Genomic DNA, 22,317 nt, shown 5'->3' on the forward strand with positions numbered 1-22,317 from the left:
CTACGTTACAGCAGTAAATAAGCAGCTAATAACAGGGAATTAACAAGTAGATAAATAAGAATCTAGAGAGAGGATAACATAGTGGTGTCTGTTGCTGTGTAGCGGCCAGGCATACACGTAAGAGAAGGACGGATCGATCCATGTATTGGTAGTGCCAATACCAAGGGTAGTATCAGTTTATGATAGATACTAGTGTGAATAGATCGCCAATTTTCTTCAAAATACCGTTTTTGTTAATGTTTCAGGGAATAAATCTCATGAGAAGACTGAGGGCAAAACCCAAAGGATGTAATTGAGTAAAAGAAGGTAGTTTTTGCTTTTGTTTAATTATTGTGTCCTATTGACTTTGTTTTGCTCAAACAATTGTATGTAATAAAAGTTATTAGGGAGCTAGTTTAAATATTATTGGGTTGGTATTGCTACACTGTCAATATCGCTCACCAATAAATATATATTAAAAAATAACATGTAGATCAGAATCAGCAGGATAAAACCCTGATCGGAACACCCCTAATTAGTGCTATTAGTATTATTTTCCAACTTTTCAAATTACATTATGCCTTCTTGTTCTTTTTTGTTGTTGCACATTTAAAACCTGATAAATATTTTGTTTCCAGGTGTTTGTGGATCAGCTGACCAACCAAGACATGGAGTTCATAGGAAATTCCATGTTTCCCACCATTGACAAAAGAATAATTTCTAGAATGGTCGAGTTCAGTGATAGGGTAAGTTTTTATTTGTTGTCCTTCAGTGACCACTTAAGCCTCACTGCTGCGCTACAAGTGTGTTCCAAATGTTAAGGAGTCATGAATGCTAAACTACCGGTAACTAATAAGTATAAATAGTTCAAAATGTCATAGTTTGATTGTGTTTTCTTCAGAGCCATTTTTTTACCTTTTCGGAAATAACCCACTTGGTTGCTACTTAAGCAAAAAACAGAATCATGTTTTCTTTTTTCTTTTACTGCATGCATTTTTTATTTTCATATTGTTGTCTTTTTGTTTTGAATGTTACTCGTCATTCATATGAATGTCGGTTATTTGGGCAGTTACTGTTTTATCTGAACCTTTCTTTTTCCAGGATGGCTCATCAAGTTGTAACAAAAATGGGATGTGCCAGTTTGAATGTTCTCCAATTTACACAATGTCAAAATTATAAAAATAGTTTCATATACATACAATGTTACCTCATTAATCGCGGGAGTTAGGTTTCCTGTCTGTTCCCTATCTGTGGTAGGGGAATTTCCGCGAAGTACGGATGGTATTTATTCAGCTTTATATAAATACTGTATGTATTTTTGGTCTTTAAAAAAACCTGTATGCAGTGTTATTAACCTATACCACACACTCAAACACTTTCTAAGCTCTTTGTAATTGTAACATTTGATGTGACTACTGTACTCACGAATGATGACTAACAAAATAGCTGCCTGGCGATGAGATGCTGGGGCACGTGTCAATGGACTTCCTAAAACCCCACCCTCAACCCTACAAAAATCTTTAAACGGACAGTCTGTGCCAGGAAATCAAACAATTGAAATAAACTCTATTTATTTTGGTAGAATGGTCAAATATCAACCATAATTATGCCAGGAGCTATGTTGTCCGGGGGTTTCAATGCCCCCTGGTAGGGTCTCCCAAGACAAACAGGTCCTAGGTGAGGGATCGGACAAAGAGCAGCTCGAAGACTTCTATGGAAATGCAAGAACCGAGACTCAGATTTCCCTCGCCCGGACGCGGGTCACCGGGGCTCCCCTCCGGATCCAGGCCCGGAGTTGGGGCCCGGCCGGGCACAGCCCGAAGAGGCAACGTGGGTCCCCCCTCCAATGGGCTCACCACCCATAGCAGGGGCCATAGAGGTTGGGTGCAATGTGAGCTGGGCGGCAGCCGAAGGCAGGGCACTTGGCGGGCCGATCCTCGGCTACAGAAGCTAGCTCTTGGGACGTGGAACGTCACCTCGCTGGGGGGAAGGAGCCTGAGCTAGTGCGAGAGGTAGAGAAGTTCCGGTTGGATATAGTCGGACTCACCTCGACGCACAGCAAGGGCTCCGGAACCAGTTCTCTCGAGAGGGGATGGACTCTCTTCCACTCTGGCGTTGCTAGCAGTGAGAGGCGACGGGCTGGGGTGGAAATTCTTGTTTGCCCCCGGCTCAGAGCCTGCACGTTGGAGTTCAACCCGGTGGACGAGAGGGTAGCTTCCCTCCGCCTACGGGTGGGGGGACGGGTCCTGACTGTTGTTTGCGCTTACGCGCCAAACAGCAGCTCAGAGTACCCACCCTTTTTGGATTCACTCGAGGGAGTACTTGAGGGTGCTCCCCCGGGTGATTCCCTCGTTCTACTGGGTGACTTCAATGCTCATGTTTGCAGCGACAGTGAAACCTGGAGAGGCGTGATTGGGAAGAATGGCCGCCTGAACCCGAGTGGTGTTTTGTTATTGGACTTTTGTGCCCGTCACGGATTGTCCATAACGAACACCATGTTCAAGCATAAGGGTGTCCATATGTGCACTTGGCACCAGAACACCCTAGGCCGCAGTTCTATGATCGACTTTGTAGTTGTGTCATCGGATTTGCGGCCTCATGTTTTGGACACTCGGGTGAAGAGAGGGGCGGAGCTTTCTACCGATCACCACTTGGTGGTGAGTTGGCTGCGATGGTGGGGGAGGATGCCGGACAGACCTGGCAGGCCCAAACGCATTGTGAGGGTTTGCTGGGAACGTCTGGCAGAGTCTCCTGTCAGAGAGAGTTTCAATTCCCACCTCCGGAAGAACTTTGAACATGTCACGAGGGAGGTGCTGGACATTGAGTCTGAGTGGACCATGTTCCGCACCTCTATTGTCGAGGCGGCTGATTGGAGCTGTGGCCGCAAGGTAGTTGGTGCTTGTCGTGGCGGTAATCCTAGAACCTGTTGGTGGACACCGGCGGTGAGGGATGCCGTCAAGCTGAAGAAGGAGTCCTATCGGGTTCTTTTGGCTCATGGGACTCCTGAGGCAGCAGACAGGTACCGACAGGCCAAGCAGTGTGCGGCTTCAGCGGTCGCGGAGGCAAAAACTCGGACATGGGAGGAGTTCGGGGAAGCCATGGAAAACGACTTCCGGACGGCTTCGAAGCGATTCTGGACCACCATCCGCCGCCTCAGGAAGGGGAAGCAGTGCACTACCAACACCGTGTATGGCGCGGATGGTGTTCTGCTGACCTCGACTGCGGAAGTTGTGGATTGGTGGAGGGAATACTTCGAAGACCTCCTCAATCCCACCAACACGTCTTCCTATGAGGAAGCAATGCCTGGGGAATCTGTGGTGGGCTCTCCTATTTCTGGGGCTGAGGTTGCTGAGGTAGTTAAAAAGCTCCTCGGTGGCAAGGCCCCGGGGGTGGATGAGAGCCGCCCGGAGTTCCTTAAGGCTCTGGATGCTGTGGGGCTGTCTTGGTTGACAAGACTCTGCAGCATCGCGTGGACATCGGGGGCAGTACCTTTGGATTGGCAGACCGGGGTGGTGGTTCCTCTCTTTAAAAAGGGGAACCGGAGGGTGTGTTCTAACTATCGTGGGATCACACTCCTCAGCCTTCCCGGTAAGGTCTATTCAGGTGTACTGGAGAGGAGGCTACGCCGGATAGTCGAACCTCGGATTCAGGAGGAACAGTGTGGTTTTCGTCCTGGTCGTGGAACTGTGGACCAGCTCTATACTCTCGGCAGGGTCCTTGAGGGTGCATGGGAGTTTGCCCAACCAGTCTACATGTGCTTTGTGGACTTGGAGAAGGCATTCGACCGTGTCCCTCGGGCAGTCCTGTGGGGAGTGCTCAGAGAGTATGGGGTTTCGGACTGTCTGATTGTGGCGGTCCGCTCCCTGTATGATCAGTGTCAGAGCTTGGTTCGCATTGCCGGCAGTAAGTCGGACACGTTTCCGGTGAGGGTTGGACTCCGCCAAGGCTGCCCTTTGTCACCGATTCTGTTCATAACTTTCATGGACAGAATTTCTAGGCGCAGTCAAGGCGTTGAGGGGATCTGGTTTGGTGGCTGCAGGATTAGGTCTCTGCTTTTTGCAGATGATGTGGTCCTGATGGCTTCATCTAGCCAGGATCTTCAGCTCTCACTGGATCGGTTCGCAGCTGAGTGTGAAGCGACTGGGATGAGAATCAGCACCTCCAAGTTCTCGCCCGGAAAAGGGTGGAGTGCCATCTCGGGGTTGGGGAGGAGATCTTGCCCCAAGTGGAGGAGTTAAAGTACCTCGGAGTCTTGTTCACGAGTGAGGGAAGAGTGGATTGTGAGATCGACAGGCGGATCGGTGCGGCGACTTCAGTAATGCGGCCGCTGTATCGATCCGTTGTGGTGAAGAAAGAGCTGAGCCGGAAGGCAAAGCTCTCAATTTACCGGTCGATCTACGTTCCCATCCTCACCTATGGTCATGAGCTTTGGGTTATGACCGAAAGGACAAGATCACGGGTACAAGCGGCCGAAATGAGTTTCCTCCGCCGGGTGGCGGGGCTCTCCCTTAGAGATAGGGTGAGAAGCTCTGTCATCCGGGGGGAGCTCAAAGTAAAGCCGCTGCTCCTCCACATCGAGAGGAGCCAGATGAGGTGGTTCGGGCATCTGGTCAGGATGCCACCCGAGCGCCTCCCTAGGGAGGTGTTTAGGGCACGTCCAACCGGTAGGAGGCCACGAGGAAGACCCAGGACACGTTGGGAAGACTATGTCTCCCGGCTGGCCTGGGAACGCCTCGGGATCCCCCGGGAGGAGCTGGACGAAGTGGCTGGGGAGAGGGAAGTCTGGGCTTCCCTGCTTAGGCTGCTGCCCCCGCGACCCGACCTCGGATAAGCGGAAGAAAATGGATGGATGGATGGATTTTTGATTGTGCTACAAAATGTCAGGTCAAGTCGAAACTTGCGAAGTGACATTAACCAATTACGTATTAGTGAGGGTACTCTGTATGTATACATTTAAACCCCAATGTTCATTTTTACCTTTCTAAATTAGAGATGATCCCGCTGTTATACCTGTGTTTCCAATTCTTGTTTTTTGCAAGTCAATGAAGATGTACATTGTGTTGGAAAGAGAACAGTTCAAATCAACCCTCAAGGGCCCAAAATGAACATATCTCTTTCCACGATGAATGTATGGATGTAAACTTCAAGTGGCCACCCTAAATTTTAAATACATTTCCGTTGCTATACACATTTTCACCATTTGAATTATCGTGCTTAATCAATTTCACCCATTTCTCTCTGGCTTTATTTAGGGAATTCATTCTTGGTTTTCTGTCAAGCATCTCAAACTTAACAGTAATACAATGGAAACTATACTTCCTGCCACAAATCCATCATATCCAAATCCGTTTGACTCACTGTTGAGCACTTTTTGTTCCACTTTTCAAGAACGTATTTCTTCCTTTTAAAGCCATCTTCATCTTGCTTCTCTGAATAGTTTCACATCAAGTTTATTTATTAAAAAATAATATCTGTGTTATGATTCTTACATTATGTTTAAGTGTTGTCAAATACACACTGAAAAGTTTGACCACATTCATCCTGTTTTTCTACATCACCTTGTTATAGCTTGTCCAGGAGGTGAGTGTCCAGCGACATTGGGGTCAGAAAGGAAGCCCCTGGGAGTTCAACCTGCGTGACATATTCCGCTGGTGTCAGCTAATTCAGGCAGACCAGTCGCCGGGATTTATTAACCCTGGTCAGCATGTGGCTTTGGTGTATGCAGAGAGGATGAGAACCGAGGCTGATAAGGCACAGGTAGTCTGTTTTAACCCTTTGTTAATGCAAGTGACCCCAAAAAGTTGTCTGAATCCCCCTCTTCTTACACATCACTGTGCAGCTACTGTTTACTCAGCTTTACCACGTTTGTGAAATTTTATATCGCAATGGAATCTTTACCACTATACCAAGAGCATGGGATCACTTTGATCATAGTTATATTTGATTGGTTGCCCTCTGAGTAAAGGTGCAAGCACGCCTATGATCTGCATATACAGTACCTGAAATCTGTAAAAGATTTATAATGGTAATTCGTTTGAAATATGATGTTTAATTGTTGAGCCTCTACTTGTCCCACACAGGTATTGGCTGTTTTCAGGAAAGTGTTTGGGGAGGACTTTAAGTCCTACACATGTTCTAGACAATTTCATATGACACCACGCAACTTGCAAGTAAGTGAACATGTCAAAGCAAGTTTTCCTGCAACAACTGGCAAAAAAGATTGATTTTTTCTTCTCTGTTAAACATATTCTTTTAGGTGGGGTTTTCTGTCCTGCAGCGTAAAGGTGGAGCCCATGTATGCTTGGATCCTCCTTTGTCCATCACACACCAAGCACTGAGACCACTTGAGTCCCTGATGAAATGTGTTGAAATGGGCTGGATGACCATACTGGTTGGGCCAATGGGCAGTGGAAAGACCAGCCTGGTGAAACTCCTGGCTGTCCTGACAGGAAACCGCCTCCGAGTCATGGCAATGAACAGTACCATGGACACGACGGAGTTGCTGGGAGGTTTTGAACAGGTACCTTAGAACTCATTTTGTAGTGTGCCATCTTTGTCTAAAGATTCAACCTGACAATCTTTTTCTAGGTGGATATCATGCGGCCATGGCAACATGTTCTTCAAAGTGTCGACTACTTGGTTGCCCTGGTAACACGACATAGCTTGTCTTTGCTGGATGCGAGCCTTAAAGAGACAGAGTTTCTGCTGCGTACGTGGGGCCTGTTTTGCCAGTGGCTGAAGGAGCAAGCCTTGGTCAGCGTCAATTCTGAGGCCATAAACAAACTGGAAGTCATCCTTCTCCTCCTGGAAAAGCTGAACAGAAAACTCAAAGTGTTTACAGGTAACCATTTAATTTGCATAGTAAAAAAGTGAGCAAAAAACATGTGAAGCCAAACAAATGTTTAGAAATATAAATTCACTTTCTTCTGTCCCTTTTTTTTGTGCTTTTTTTCATGTTACAAATAACGTTTTAAATTATTTTAGATTGGGGAGTTTTCCACAGCAGGTTATTTAGAGGAGCGATACTTTTACGTCACTCTCAAAAAGTGTCCAAACAGACCAGAACAATTCACAATAGTTCACACTAAACACCCATTTGAAAAAGAGTATCTCCAGGGGTCTGATTACAACTGAATTTTTACTAGGCGTATGCCATTTTCTGGTTTTAAATGTATGTCCATATTTAGTGGGAAAGCCATTGTTTCTTTGTGCAGTGTAATTTAATATTTGCAAAGTTTAGAGTTGCAATTAATGAACTCTTCCAAGTTTGCCTCAGTGTGTAACTCGAGCTTGCCTCATTAGTGACAAAGTTGCTAAGTTGGCAACAGTGTTTCTTCTTGTTATGGCTTCCTATTGTTTGGCATGCCAGGGACCTGAACTACAAACTATATTAAAGTTATTCACGATCTTTTCTAGAGATCCGAATCTTGAGAAGCGTTCCTGCAAAAGAGCCGTTAAACATATATAGTAGAATAACGAGCAGTCTTTTACTGCTCGTTATTCTACTATATATTCTATCCATTTCCTTTTTTAACTAATTTTTAACAAGGAAAAAAATCACTCCCAAGCTGTAATAATTTAGTTGGATTATTATATTATATATGTTATTGGTGAGAATTATTTTATTTTGTATTTATTATTATTTTGACTTGTTCAGGGTGTATCTCGCCTTCCGCCTTAATGCAGCTGGGATAGGCTCCAGCCACTCCCGCCATCCCGAGAGGGACAAGCGGTAGAAAAATGGATGGATGGATTTATTTATTTATTTTTTTTACACTTGATCACTCATTAATGCCAAATATTTGACTGATTAATCTTTTACAAATATTGTATTCCAATTTACCTGGTACTTTGTCACCCCCAGAAAAGCACATCCAAATGCTCCTACATTTTCTCTGATTTTGGTACATTTTGTTTTATTTTTCAGTTGCTAATACAGGGTATCCGCGGGGTTTTAAAAAGCTTTTAATCCAACAATTTGAACTTAAAGCCTTAAAATGTCTAAAATTCTCCTTCAATCTCATAAAAGGTCTTAAAAATCTACTTACATTTCCTTATTTTAAAAATGCATAAATCTCAGTCTTGCTTTTAAATGTTCAGATTTTTGAGGACGCTATAACGTACGGTAACTACAAAACAGAACTAAAGTAAGCTACCTTTGCTGCCCCGGTCAGAACTAATTGCGCACCTTCTAGTGTGCTGTGCGCGCACAGCGGTGTGTTGTTACAGCTTAGCATAATTGTGGAGAAAACTTAACGAAAGCCCACAGCAAAGCCGAATTACATGCATAAGATGGGTAAGTGCAAGTCATTTTGTGGCTTCAGAATGATCATGGTCGAAGCCGAAGGATGGAAACAAAATATTTGGGACCCAAATGTGGAGCCATTGAGGAGGGAAGCATTTGTTAACATTATGGTGAAAATGAATGGAATAATAATGTAAAAGTCAAAAATCCGGGATAAGTCTGTGTCAAAAGCTGCTGAAACGCCACAAACACTTGCACAACTATACAAGGATCACTTTACCACCCAAAGGAGTGTTATGTAGGTAAATTGGCGCCAATTGCCAAATGAGATCAATATGAGATGTTTAAAAAAAAAAATGTTTTATTTATTTATTTATTTTTTATGAAATCAACATAAAAAACACAAGATACACTTTAATTAGTGCACCAACTCAAAAAAAACCCTCCCCCATTTACACACATTCACACTAATTCACACCAAAGGGGTTGTTTATTTCTGTTATTAAATTTCTGATTCCTACAATATAGAACAATACAGTCTGCAAGGGATATAGTCCTTGAAGCACACATGATTGTGTGTGCTGCTGGTCCACTAACATTTTCATTAATTACTATTTTTTATGTAATTGTTTTTATATTGTTTTACTTTCTTTTTTATTCAAGAAAATGTTTTTTATTTATTTATCTTATTCTATCTAACCTTATCTTCACCAGACCAGGTTGTCAATGAAATTAGATTGTTTAAAGGGTTCTTAAAACCAGGTCCAGTCCGGATTATGTCCAGGTCGGGCTCAGCAACACACACCTTCATTTATGTACACTGAAAATTAGGGAACACAACAGATTGCATATAATCTATAAACAAAGTTACATTTTCAAAATAAGCATTTATGTACAAACCAGATTATGTCCAAGTCAGACTCAGCAACACACACCTTCATTTATGTACACTCAAATTAGGGAACACAACAACAGATTGCATATAATCTATAAACAAAATTACATTTTCAAAATATGAGATGTTTACTAGTAAAATCATACTATTACATACAGTAAGCATGCACTAATTTCTCTGTGGTAGTAGTGTACTCGCAGTGGTAAAACTATTAAAAAAAATATATATATATTTTTTATTATTTATTTTATTTATTCCAATCATTGTTGGTCAGCTTCTCATGCCTCATCTGTTTTCCAAGTTTATACAGCAACTTTTATTATATTTTTAGTCCTGCTAAATACATAAAGTTTCATATCTTTTGGATGTATTTTAATTTTTCATCTTTAACATTGCTCGTTTTCTGAAGCTAAATTCTAATGCTTTTGGAGTGGGCGAGGCATAGAGGGTTTTTAATTAAATAAATAAAGGTAATACCTCCACAAACGAACTGCTTGTATACACACTCTGGAAGTGGGTTATAAATATGCCTATAGAGCAAAATTTACATGGACGATTCTGAATTGATGGACAAACGTCCATAAAGGTTGTATTCACCTGACTTCATGTTCGTCTCATTAACTATGCGAGGCTTGAAGTGGTGGGCCAGCGAGCGTCTGTTGTCATTGCGTTCTGGGCGGCATTTTGCCTTTCTTGTAGAAAAAGGCCCTATGCTTGCATTGTTTTAGCCTGTTGGAACAGTTGAAATCACAAAAAGGATAAACGTTTCGTCAGAGTTCCTTGAGAGGTAATCAGGAAGGGCGAAAGAGTGCAAGATTTTACAAAAGACGACAGAAAAGGGTCACGCACTCCAGTCCAAGGGAGCAGAGTCGAAGAACGCAAGTGTTTGCAGTGATCGCTTTGTTAAATCTTTGTGTAATATACTTTTAACGTTTAGTATTTCCCATCAAATTATTATCTTCATGTTATTTGTATTTTATCTTGTTTCGGAGTTCTTTTAAACGCATTTTTGCTACGGGTGTTTCCAAAAGCACCAACTCGGCGAGTTTAAATAAAAGAAAGCAAATGTCTGCAAAACCCAAAAAAGTAAGGCTTTTACCAAAGGCAGCAATCTAAATGAAGCTTTCAGCACATACACAACAATGAGATTCATATTCTGATGAAGGTAGGAAAAAAACGCCGCGTGCAACATCAATAAGGCAACAAACATGGTTGTAGACGTGAAATGCAACATTACCCGTGCAAAACCGATGCATGATTTATCCGGGAGAGTCTTGATATATATTTCCTTGACCCAGCCACACACAAAAATGTTGTAGACCTCCATGTTTTTTCAAGTTTTCATCTGTTTTGTAGTGTAGAATAATGTCTGGAGCACCAGATAGTTCAACGTGTCTGGGAACGCGACCGACAGATATAGATACACATACAGATAGATACTCCTTGAGATCACTCAACAAATCTTTTTTGATCTCTAATATGGATCAATTATATTGCATAGTTTGAATTTTTAGCTCGTATCTGGTTTTAGTGGTAAGATCTAGGCTCCTTGCATACTCCGATAGTTCACAGTCTGTTTGCTGCACAGTCGCCATGTTGGTTTGGTAGACCACTACTTTGTTTACTTTCGTTCAAAAGTCACATGAGTGAATACAACCTATACCAATTATTTAAGTATGTTAAACAAAGTAATTAGATGGTTCTAAGATGTGGAAGTAGTACAACAAGAGGGAGAGGGCTAACCGCTAATCTAGCTTGAATGTGAAGTAATGAACCAACAAAACAATAAGTACTTTGTACACGTCAACAGAAGTCTAACTGGAACCACTTTACAGCAAAGAGTAACCAGCTAAGAAGAGGAAATTAGCAAGTTGTTTTGATTAAGTTAGGAGAGAGAATAATAGCCACACAGTGCAGCAAAACTGTTGATATGAATGGGTACACACACACTAAATGAAATAATAAATGTGTGATATACATTATTGTTAAGTAAATACAATAATTAAAGATATACCAATATTCAATTTATAATAGATCATAGGCCCTGGATGGTAATTGAATCATGAGTTGCCCAAAGATTCCCTCCTCTATTCTATACACTATACCAGGGGTGTCAAAGTCAAGGAATGAGTTATCTATGGCCCCCGGGATGATATTTGATTAGTATTAGAACCGACCCGCAGGCCACAGCTGCCTGCTGCTGTTTTGCACGCACCAACACTCCATCAGTGTTGGCGCTAGGAATTTTCATAATGGGGTCCCAGGGACCCCATCAAGTCATAAAAATGGGGTCCCGTAGTAAATTTTTGGGGTCCCACTTTTTTGTAACCTGTTTGAAAACAAATGATAAATGTATGCATTATCCTGTTATATCTCACATTCTATATTGTCTTTTGGAAAAAGGTTTTCATAAACGTTAAATAATTAATTAAAAAAAAAATTACAAAAGGAAACACATTTGTATGCATATGTAAATGTATTCAGTTATAAACATTCATTCACTTTCTTCTTTCCTTCATGGATCTAAACTTTACCACTGCAGGTATTTTTTTCTATATTTTTATTGTAATGTTTTCAGAATGTGTTTGTTCTACTTTTGGTCAAAGTAAGAAAAAAATCTGAAGTTGTTTTTAGTTTTTAGTTTTAATGCCATGATTTTAGAAGTCCGGCCCGCGTGTCACAGATTTTCTTTCATGCGGCCCCTGAGCTAAAATGAGTTTGACACCCCTGCACTACACTACCCTTCAAAATCTTTACTTTTTTACCATCATCATCCATGTCGACCTTGTACATGCAGAGAAAAACATCATTTATGTATAGTATTTAAAGCAGTACATGCATTGTCTTTGTGCTTGACACCTGACACTGTTGGTATGTAACAAATCTCCAATGACAATATTGTCGTGGCATCGTAAAAAAAACATATACAGTATGCAAATATTTAGACAGTATTGCATCATTTCGTCATATAATTTCCTAAACCTCTAGATATGTCAAAGCTGAAACTGGACTTCAGGCTGCTGAAAGAGCGGATGGTCCAGCTGGAGGATGCCCGGAACAGTGGAGGCTTTGAGTGGTTGGATGGAATGCTGATCCAAGCCCTGCAGGCTGGCGACTGGTTGCTCATGGACAATGTTAACTTCTGCAGGTAAGCAGTACTTACTCTTCATTACAGATTTTGGCAGAACTACTGTTCATGTTATTCCAAGTGTCCAATCCAAATGGTCAACATTATCCATATATCTATAGGAGCTGGGATCATAGAAAAATGTATGCTACTTCACATCTTTGCAGCTGTGAAAGTTTTTTGGGGGCATTTGTCTTGAGAAATTTGGTTAGATCATACAAAAGATTTCCGAGGTCACTGTTGGACCTCAGCCTTTGACAAGTAACATTGGCTGTATCTTTACAAACCTTTTTATGGGGTTGAGGTCAGGGTTCTGCATGCTTCAGTCATGTTTTTTTTCTCTCCAACCATACCTATCTGCACTTTTGAAGTCATGCTAGAACAGACATAACACAACACAAGAACATATAGTACAGGCCAAAAGTTTGGACACACCTTCTCATTCAATGCCTTTTCTTTACTTTTGTGACTATTGTAGATTGTCACTGAAGGCATCAAACCTATGAATGAATACATGTGGAGTTATGTACTTAACAAAAAAACTGAAAACATGTTTTATATTCTAGTTTCTTCAAAATAGCCACCCTTTGCTCTGATTAGTGTTCTGCACACTCTTGGCATTCCCTCGATGAGCTGAAAATACATTGAATGAGAAGGTGTGTCCAAACTTTTGGCCTGTATTGTATCTGCTTAAGGAAGCTGTATGCCACTCGCATTAAATGACATTGTTTTAAAACATACAAGAACACTACTACCAGCTCGCATACTCTGTGTTACCATAATGCCACGTTCACACTGTCAACAAATGCCTACTCATAGCTGCTGTGGTAAATGTGGTCAAATTTCACCTCTGAAGACGATTTAATAAGTTAAATTTTGACGTAATGAATGACCCGTTTAGATGCAACTGGAGCGCTGATTTGATGCGTTCCCGTACATTCTCATACGTCAATTATGTTCAATTAGAAACAATTGTGGGCGCCGATTGGAGACCTGGCATATAAATGAGACCGATGTATGGTCCTCCTGGCTCATTTCGTCGATGACGTTCACTATGTCAGGAGCTCCTGATGAAGACAACATCACATTTAGCATGCTATTTCTACACTGCATCTGAAAAGTATTGACAGCCCTTCGCTTTTTCCACATTTTGTTATGTTACAGCCCTATTCCAACATGGAATAAATTGATTTGTGTCCTCAAAATTCCACACACAATACCCAGGTAATGACAATGTGAAAACGTTTTCTTGATGTTTTTGCAAATTTAATAGGCTCCAGCACCCACCGCGACCCCGAAAGGGACAAGCGGTAGAAAATAGATGGTTGGATTAAAAAAAAAAAGTAAGAAGTAAAACATACAAAAATGAAGCGCTGTAATTACTTTTCTGATGCAATGTATGCTTACATCACTGCCCTTGTGCAAGAAGAAGAGCAGCTACAGTTTATGAGCCAGAACAGGCAGTTGGGAGGTGATCTAAGCGTTTCTGATTGTGATGTACTTTTCTCAGGTCATCTGATAGTTATCTAATTGTGCGTAACAGACCATGTCACATTGCAACTCAGCAGGGTGGAGCTTTTTTATTTTTTTCAAATTGATCCCGATTATTAGGCACCATGATTGGTGGTGTTCTGACATGTTCTGATGCGATCGCAATCTCAGAAATGTAGGCATGTTGATCGTGGCAATTTTCTGAACCATCCAAAAATTTTATAGGATTGCCACGACTTGTCAAGACCAGATGCGATTTACCACGGTCATCACGACAGCTCCAGGTTTCACTCTACGATGCCAATCGCGGTCCTAATCATGATAGAGTGAATAGGACATTTGTCGTTTAAAAGAACAGATTAAATAAAATAAAGTTTCTTACTATTACTAATTAAATTGGAAAAAAAAATGTTTTTGTTACAATCAATCAATGTTAATTTATATAGCCCTAAATCACAAGTGTCTCAAAGGGTTGCACAAGCCACAACGACATCCTCGGTACAGAGCCCACATAAGGGCAAGGAAAAACTCACCCCAGTGGGACGTTGATGTGAATGACTATGAGAAACCTTGGAGAGGACCGCATATTTGGGTAACCCCCCTCCCCTCTAGGGGAGACCGAAAGCAAGTGGGTCTGACATAATATTGTGAAAGTCCAGTCCACAGTGGATCCAACGTGGGCTAGACTATTAATTTCATGATGTCTAATGTCAGGAGCTAAACGTTGCCAAATTGACACACTAACATACTGTAACTAATGCGCGCATGTGTGTGTATTTTGTCGGGTTACGGTAGTTTAAATACTCAGGGCAGGAAAAGACCAGAATAATGCTTGAAGAACAGTCGAAAGTTAGCCCTCTCTACATAGGTACGTAAATGTCTGTTTAAGTCGGTCCTGCTCATGTCGACAACCTGTCTTATGTCCACCGACCAAAGTCTTGGTACAAAAAAGAGCCCGCTTATTGTAAACTTGAACAACTGCTTTCGTCGCCATAAAATGAGAGGTATTTCTACGTGTTGTAAGTTAAAAGTTAAAGTTCCAATGATTGTCACACACACACTATGTGTGGCGAAATTATTCTCTGCATTGGACCCATCACCCTTGATCACCCCTTGGGAGGTGAGGGGAGCAGTGGGCAGCAGCGGTGGCCACGCCCGGGAATCATTTTTGGTGAAGTAATGTTAACTTCAGCAACGTAACTACTGTCTACACATGCTACAGATAAAGACTTCCTGTTCAGTGCAAAGTAGGTACGCAATATTGACCTAGATTTTTTATTATCATGCATTTTCGTTATGTTTTAAAGGGGAACTACACTTTTTTGGGGAATTTTGCCTACCGTTTACAATCGTTATGATAGAGATGACGACGGATGGATTTTTTTTAGTGCATTCTAAATATTAAATAAATGCAAATAAAAGTCTGCTTACTGCGAAGCCAATGGGAGCTCCACTAGTCCGCCCATAAAATCCAATAGATAACCTTTCAAAAAGCGCCAACAATACCCAATTTACATTTCGTGACTTGAATTTTAACTAAGTTTTAGTGATACTATTATTATAAATGCTAACGCAGACAAACTATTTAGAGTGGCGCCGTGGATATTTCCAGGTGTGCCTGTGTTTACATCATCGATTGGTCTGCTGCTCCTCGCTTCCCTGCAAGTTTATATTGGATCATAAATCATGCCTCTCACCTGAAAAATAAATGGCTGAGAATATAATCCGACAAGTTAAGACACTTTGACAGCCATTTCCGACCTGGAACTGGCAAGGACGACACAAAAAGCACTTGTCCCCCCAACCACATTTCTTCGCGAGGATTATGAGACATTTTTCATCTAAGTGGGAATATATGAACATTCGAGCAGTAGACATTCTAATGACAGCGGACCTTATACAGTAAGTGATGTTTTATTATGTTTGTTGTCTCTCATAAAGTCTGCAGTGAGCAGAAATCAGTGATGAAGGAAAAAAAAAAGCAAACTCAACGCGTTTTTTAAATTAATGCGCCGCGTATGTTTAAAATTAAGTGAGTGAGTGAATTACATTTATATAGCGCTTTTTCTCAAGTGACTCAAAGTGCTTTACATTGTGAAACCCAATATCTAAGTTACATTTAAACCAGTGTGGGTGGCACTGGGAGCAGGTGGGTAAAGTGTCTTGCCCAAGGACACAACGGCAGTAACTCGGATGGCGGAAGCGGGGATCGAACCTGCAACCCTCAAGTTGCTGGCACGGCCCCTCTACCAACTGAGCTATACCGCCCCTCATTTTATGATCAAAATATGTAAATATTACATGTGATCATAAATGTGCCCGTTACGTCGTCATGTCTTTCATAATGATTGTGAACGATAGTCAAAATTCCCCCAAAAAAGTGCAGTTCCGCTTCAAGTCCTAAGTGATTGTGCAAGCAATGGCTAGTTTCACTTTCCAATCTGGTTACGTGGACAACATCTTACATTGACATTGGCAGTCAGCTAGTCCAAGGGGCATCAACATAAACAGATTCAACTGTAGTCATTATTGTAGTTTTCAGAAGATCTTTTTCCAAACTCTTTTTTTGTTGAAATACAAGATTCTTATTTATCTTAAAAAATATATATGTAGGGTGCATTACCGACTACTCACATTAACACGTTTGCATAGATGCAAGGAAAAGAGACAGAGTGGTGGAGTGTTACCGTGTTCTGCAACTTCTTGTGACTTTTCCCGAGCCTTGATCAAGAGAATTTAGTGTCTGGATTTCCTTTTATTTCATCTGCGCTGGGATTCACACTATTGAAGTGTCTTTTTCTGTCATTCCTGGGTTTGAAAATGATCTCTTGGCATACAGATTCTGTAAAATGAAGCCATTTAAAGTGTTTATTGTGTTCAGTGCCTCTGTACTGGATCGCCTCAATGCTCTGCTGGAACCTGGTGGATCTCTCACCATTAATGAACGTGGGATAATAGATGGGAGCACCCCGAAAATCACTCCGCATCCTAATTTCAGGTAGTATTAAATATTTGATAGCTGTTAATCCGTTATGCATGATTAAATATGTGCTTTCTGCTGAGCAGGTTGTTCCTGACAATGGACCCTGTGCATGGAGAGCTCTCTAGAGCCATGAGGAACAGAGGAGTGGAGGTTTACATCCCTGGGGAAAATGACGGAATCTCCTGGGATGCTATGGATTTGAAAACATTGCTACACTCTGCAGGAGTGAAGGGAGACTGTGTTTGCAATTTGCTGATTGACATACATACAAGCATCAAAGGTGCCATCTGGGGTGAGCATCTGCAAAACAACATCCGTATGCAGTCACTCAGCAGAATTAGCACATTAAAATCACACTTTTCTTAGATTCTCCTGCCTCGTCAATGGCTTCCATTCTTCATGCCGCCACCCTACTTTCCTGCCAGCTGCAGAGAGGTGTGGATTTACCAAGTGCATTGAAACATGCCTGTGGAGAGGCTTACGCATTCAGTCAACGCACAACAGTCAACCTGAAGGTATAACCTATCATCACTGCGCTACTTTCTCTTTAATCATTTAACATCAAGTGAACACAGCAGCAAAGACTGCATTTAAACACTGACAAGAACATGCTGATGGTGGTGACCAATGACCTTAAAACAACTTAGGAGAGCTCATGGAGGTGTCATTTACAGTGCAAACCATTAATCCAATCATCTGTTTTTATACTAATTGTCTCAAAAGGCTCACAGGTGAGCTGCAGCCTATTCTAGCTAACTTTGAGTACACTTTGGACAGGTTGCTTGTCAATTGCAACATATATACAAACAAGCATTCAAACAAGCACATTTCTAAATGAATTATTATTATGAATGAATATTTTAAATGAATGTTATTAGGATGTGGGAGAAAACTTGAGTATGCGGAGAAAGCCCACACAAGCACGGGGGAGCACATGCATTACTCCGCACAGACAAACCGAGGTGATATAACCACGGCACCACCATGTTACAATGTGCATGTAAACACAGCCGTGCAGTGTTGACATTTCAATCAGTCCAAAAGGCTATTGCTACAACATAATTAACACTACTGTAGTCTTTAGACTTTGGGGACACCCTGCAATAAAATGTCCTAAACTGGACCTCTTAAACTATTATTTCAGGAATTATCATCTAGTGCACAGGTGTCAAACTCAAGGCCCGGGGGCCAGTTCTGGCCCGCCACATTGTTTTATGCGGCCCGCAAAAGCCTTGAAGTAAAGTGCATCAATAAAGAACTTCATTTTTTCCTACTAAATGTATTCGCTCTTTCAATTTTGACTGAAAAATTGCATGCAATGCATACAATTGTCTTTTAAACTTGAGAACAATCTGAACATGCAAAAAAAATATTGTATAAACACAGGTGTGTCCAAAGGCATATTGTTGGATAAAACAATAATAGTAAAAAAGCAAAAATATGTAATGTAATACGAAAAACTCTAAACATTGAATACAACTCAGGTGTGTCCAAACGTCTTCTACGAAGGATTGCATACTGACAAGTCTAAGTATGTAGGGGCCATTTAGATTTATTTTGTAAAACAATGACATTAATTATACTTTAAAGATAAAATTGAGGGTCAGCTTTGTGTTTTAAGTGAAAGTAGATTATTAGTTATTAGTATCAAAATGTCAGCTTTTTCTCATGACATTGTCTTTTTGTTCTTTTATTTATTTTTACTGTTTGTATTTACCTGTGTAATAATTAATAGTACACATTGTCACCTATAACACAAAGTTGATACTAAGCTTTGTCCTTAAATGTATGTATGTTTAGCATTTTTTACCAAATCAAAATATATCAACATACTTTGACTTTTTATTATGCGGCCCTTCTTGTAAAAAGTTACGACGCCTCTGTATTATTAACATATTTTCCTAACATTTTTATATGCTTGTCCCCCTCACTTATGATTTCAAAAGCAAGTATGTTATCCATCAATTTGTATGTAAAACATGGAGCTCCATAAGGAATTGTGTAATAACATAATGAGGCGATTACATATTATAATTCATATATATTCACTGTAACATGCGGCCCTCTGAGAGCAGCCAGAACTGCAATGTGGCCCTCCAATGAAAACCAGAATGACACACCTAATCTAGTGTGTGCGCTGATTTCCAATGAATGTTATTTTTCCAGCTAGCCATGGAGGTGATTGAGCAGAAGCTGACAGTCCTGGACAACGAGGACTGGGGAAGTGAGTTACTGTGTGCTGGCGTTTGGCCTGACAGCCTTCCATCCGCGTTGCTCTCCACAGAGGATTCATGCTTCTCGACTGTCCTCCGTGATGGGCAGGTGTTGTCTTTTTGCCTCAACGCCCTCAGTTTGCAGGGCAAACGGTGAGAACTCAATCAACATATCAATAGATGTCTTTGATATTTTTAGCCACGTTTCAACAAAGTAAAAAGGTCAGCCGGCACAGTAAATCCTACTTGACATATTTACATGGAATCCGTTGTTTTATATTAAATATGTTGGTGCACACATGTCACTAAGGTTCTTGTTGGTCCATTAAAGAAGCAACACATTTATCTTACAAATACATAGTCAATACCTGTTTTTATGCAAGTAACAGTACCCCAGTGGTGTTCAAAGTGTGACCCATGAGCCATTTGTAGCCTGCAACTCATTTTTATGAGCCGACATCATATTCTAAAGACAAAATTAAACATTACCTGCATTTGAATATTATACGTAAAACTAAAAATCTGTGGCAGGCCCAAATCCCCCCCCAAAATAGCACATGCAATCCAAATTAGCTGACTTACTGTGCATCTTACAACATATATTTTTGATGATTTTTTAAAATTCTGTGATTATTGATACTCGTGAAAATTTTGCCTATTTTCCAGTATAAGCCCTTGAAAAGGCTAACAACTACAGTAGGTACCACTGTATATTTTTGCCTCATTCTTGTGAGAGTCTTGCGTGTGACTGAAGCATGAAGGCGTGGGACTATTCAGGACTAGCTGCAGTGTGCTCAAACAACCACCAGGTACCATCTGTGAGCAGATAATACTGTATCATCTCTTTCTCTTTTGGACTTATCAGGTGGGAAGTGCATTTTTCACGCCTTCTTCACTCACGCTTAAAATGAAGGATGAGGCGAAATTACAGTGGTACCTACTGTAGCCTGCTAGCCAGTTTAAAGTGCTGGAGAAGGGTGGTTGTCCTTTGATTTCAAAGTTAAGGGCTCTGCCTACTAGTCTCCACCATCTTGACAATCCATCCATCCATTCATTTTCTACCGCTTATTCCCTTTGGGGTCGCGGGGGGCGCTGGAGCCTATCTCAGCTACAATCGGGCGGAAGGCGGCGTACACCCTGGACAAGTCGCCACCTCATCGCAGGGCCAACACAGATAGACAGACAACATTCACACTCACATTCACACACTAGGGCCAATTTAGTGTTGCCAATCAACTTATCCCCAGGTGCATGTCTTTGGAAGTGGGAGGAAGCCGGAGTACCCGGAGGGAACCCACGCAGTCACGGGGAGGACATGCAAACTCCACACAGAAAGATCCCGAGCCCGGGATTGAACCCAAGACTACTCAGGACCTTCGTATTGTGAGGCAGATGCACTAACCCCTCTTGACAATGACTAAGTAAATTGAATTTCATGTCAAACAAATGCTTGTCAAAGTCAAATGATTTAAAGATAAAGACTCCAGATTAGGGCTGGGCGATATGGACCAATATTTCTTTACTGAAAAGTGAATTTAGACAAAGTCAAACCCAAATATACGTGTCAAGTTGTTTTAATTAAGTAAATTTCTCGAAATGTTTAAGTTACATGCATAGATACATACACATAACAATTTCAAAAAAACCTTGAAATTACTATAGTATAATATAAAGAATAGTAAAGTATAATCTTCAATCTTCTTTAAAACAAACCTTTAGCTATGCTCAAATCCTCAGTTAATAACAATAACACAAAATAACAAAATATAAAATAAAGACTCTGGTTTAAGAGGACATATTAAACATCAGCAGCAACTTGAAAATAATTTAACTTGAACAATATCCATCCATCCATCTTCTTCCGCTTATCCGAGGTCGGGTCGCGGGGGCCGCAGCCTAAGTAGGGAAGCCCAGACTTCCCTCTCCACAGCCACTTCGTCCAGCTCCTCCCGGGGAATCCCGAGGCGTTCCCAGGCCAGCCGGGAGACATAGTCTTCCCAACGTGTCCTGGGTCTTCTCCGAGGCCTCCTACCGGTCGGACGTGCCCTAAACACCTCCCTAGGGAGGCGTTCGGGTGGCATCCTGACCAGATGCCCGAACCACCTCATCTGGCTCCTCTCGATGTGGAGGATCAGCAGCGGCTTTTCTTTGAGCTCCTCGCGGATGACAGAGCTTCTCACCCTATCTCTAAGGGAGAGCCCCGCCACCCGGCGGAGGAAAGTCATTTCGGCCGCTTGTACCCGTGATCTTGTTCTTTCCGTCATAACCCAAAGCTCACGACCATAAATGAGGATGGGAACCTTGATCGACCGGTAAATTGAGAGCTTTGCCTTCCGGCTCAGCTCCTTCTTCACCACAACGTATCAATACAGCGTCCGCATTACTGAAGACGCCGCACCGATCCGCCTGTCGATCTCACGATCCACTCTTCCCTCACTCGTGAACAAAACTTTAACAATAGTGTTTTGGTTTTTTTGGAAGAGCTTTGTTCCCTTAAACATTTTAGCTAAGAACACCAAGATGTCAACTGCAGGATGCTGTGTAGCAGCTGACATTGATGCCACTGCAGCTTAACACCCTTTCCGATTGTGTATACATTTGTTGTGGTAGTTTTTCTAGCGCAAAGTAGTTGTGACTGGGAAGCTCATATAGCAAGTTATTTATTTCTGGCATCTTTTTAAATCTGTTTTTTTCATACCGTTGCAACTACCTACAGTGCAGCCCTTTGAGACACTCGTGATTTAGGGCTATGTATGTAAACATTGATTGATTGATTGATATTTACACAGAGTTAATATTTTGGCAGAAATGTCTTCATTGTTTTCAAGTGCATCCATTTCTTCACATTGTTGATTTGATAATATCACGTAAATTGCAACTCGCCACGCTGCTGTCATGAAACTTGTGTTGCTCCGAGTGTTGCCGAGGCTTGAGTTGATTTCCGGCAATACTGCTGAAGATAATTTTTTCATCGAGAGCAAATTCCGGGGGAAAACGGCATCGCCAAGACGCTGGAGAAGGATGACAAAATATGTGATTTCCCGGCAAAAACGGGAAGGTTGACCGACACACTCCTCGTACTGGAGTTTGTGTCAAGTGAGCGTGGCTACAAGTCGTAGCCCACCTCTCGCTGTGCGTTGAGGAGGTGGGATAGTACTCAGCGCAGACAGAATGAGCAGAAAGACTTCTGCGTCAACACATACCACCCAGCCCCACTCAAGATGCCTACGGCCCAAGGCTTTTTTCATTGGTGGCTTGCACTTATTTTCCAAATGCAAGTGTGCAATTATAACGTTGAATTTATTTATCACATTTATTTGGTGGCTCCGTAATATTTTGGCCTAGTTTCTATCTTTTTCTGGCAATGCTTTGCTATGGTTACAC

The 22,317-nt window shown here is 41.6% G+C and overlaps 1 protein-coding gene across 2 annotated transcripts in view; it reads left to right on the top strand.

Annotated features, from left to right (window-relative positions):
• Window positions 1-22,317, top strand: part of mdn1 (midasin AAA ATPase 1) — a 191,258-nt gene that overhangs the window by 80,468 nt on the left and 88,473 nt on the right. For both annotated transcript variants that reach the window (XM_061928076.2, XM_072912214.1), the window contains exons 39-48: window positions 618-725; window positions 5,548-5,736; window positions 6,060-6,149; window positions 6,236-6,499; window positions 6,568-6,820; window positions 12,108-12,267; window positions 16,619-16,735; window positions 16,804-17,012; window positions 17,087-17,235; window positions 18,887-19,086. In XM_061928076.2, the coding sequence (XP_061784060.2) occupies window positions 618-725; window positions 5,548-5,736; window positions 6,060-6,149; window positions 6,236-6,499; window positions 6,568-6,820; window positions 12,108-12,267; window positions 16,619-16,735; window positions 16,804-17,012; window positions 17,087-17,235; window positions 18,887-19,086 (1,739 nt within the window). The remainder of the gene's footprint in view (window positions 1-617; window positions 726-5,547; window positions 5,737-6,059; window positions 6,150-6,235; window positions 6,500-6,567; window positions 6,821-12,107; window positions 12,268-16,618; window positions 16,736-16,803; window positions 17,013-17,086; window positions 17,236-18,886; window positions 19,087-22,317) is intronic.

The sequence above is a fragment of the Nerophis lumbriciformis genome, linkage group LG34 (assembly GCF_033978685.3).
Source record: "Nerophis lumbriciformis linkage group LG34, RoL_Nlum_v2.1, whole genome shotgun sequence".
NCBI lineage: Eukaryota > Metazoa > Chordata > Actinopteri > Syngnathiformes > Syngnathidae > Nerophis > Nerophis lumbriciformis.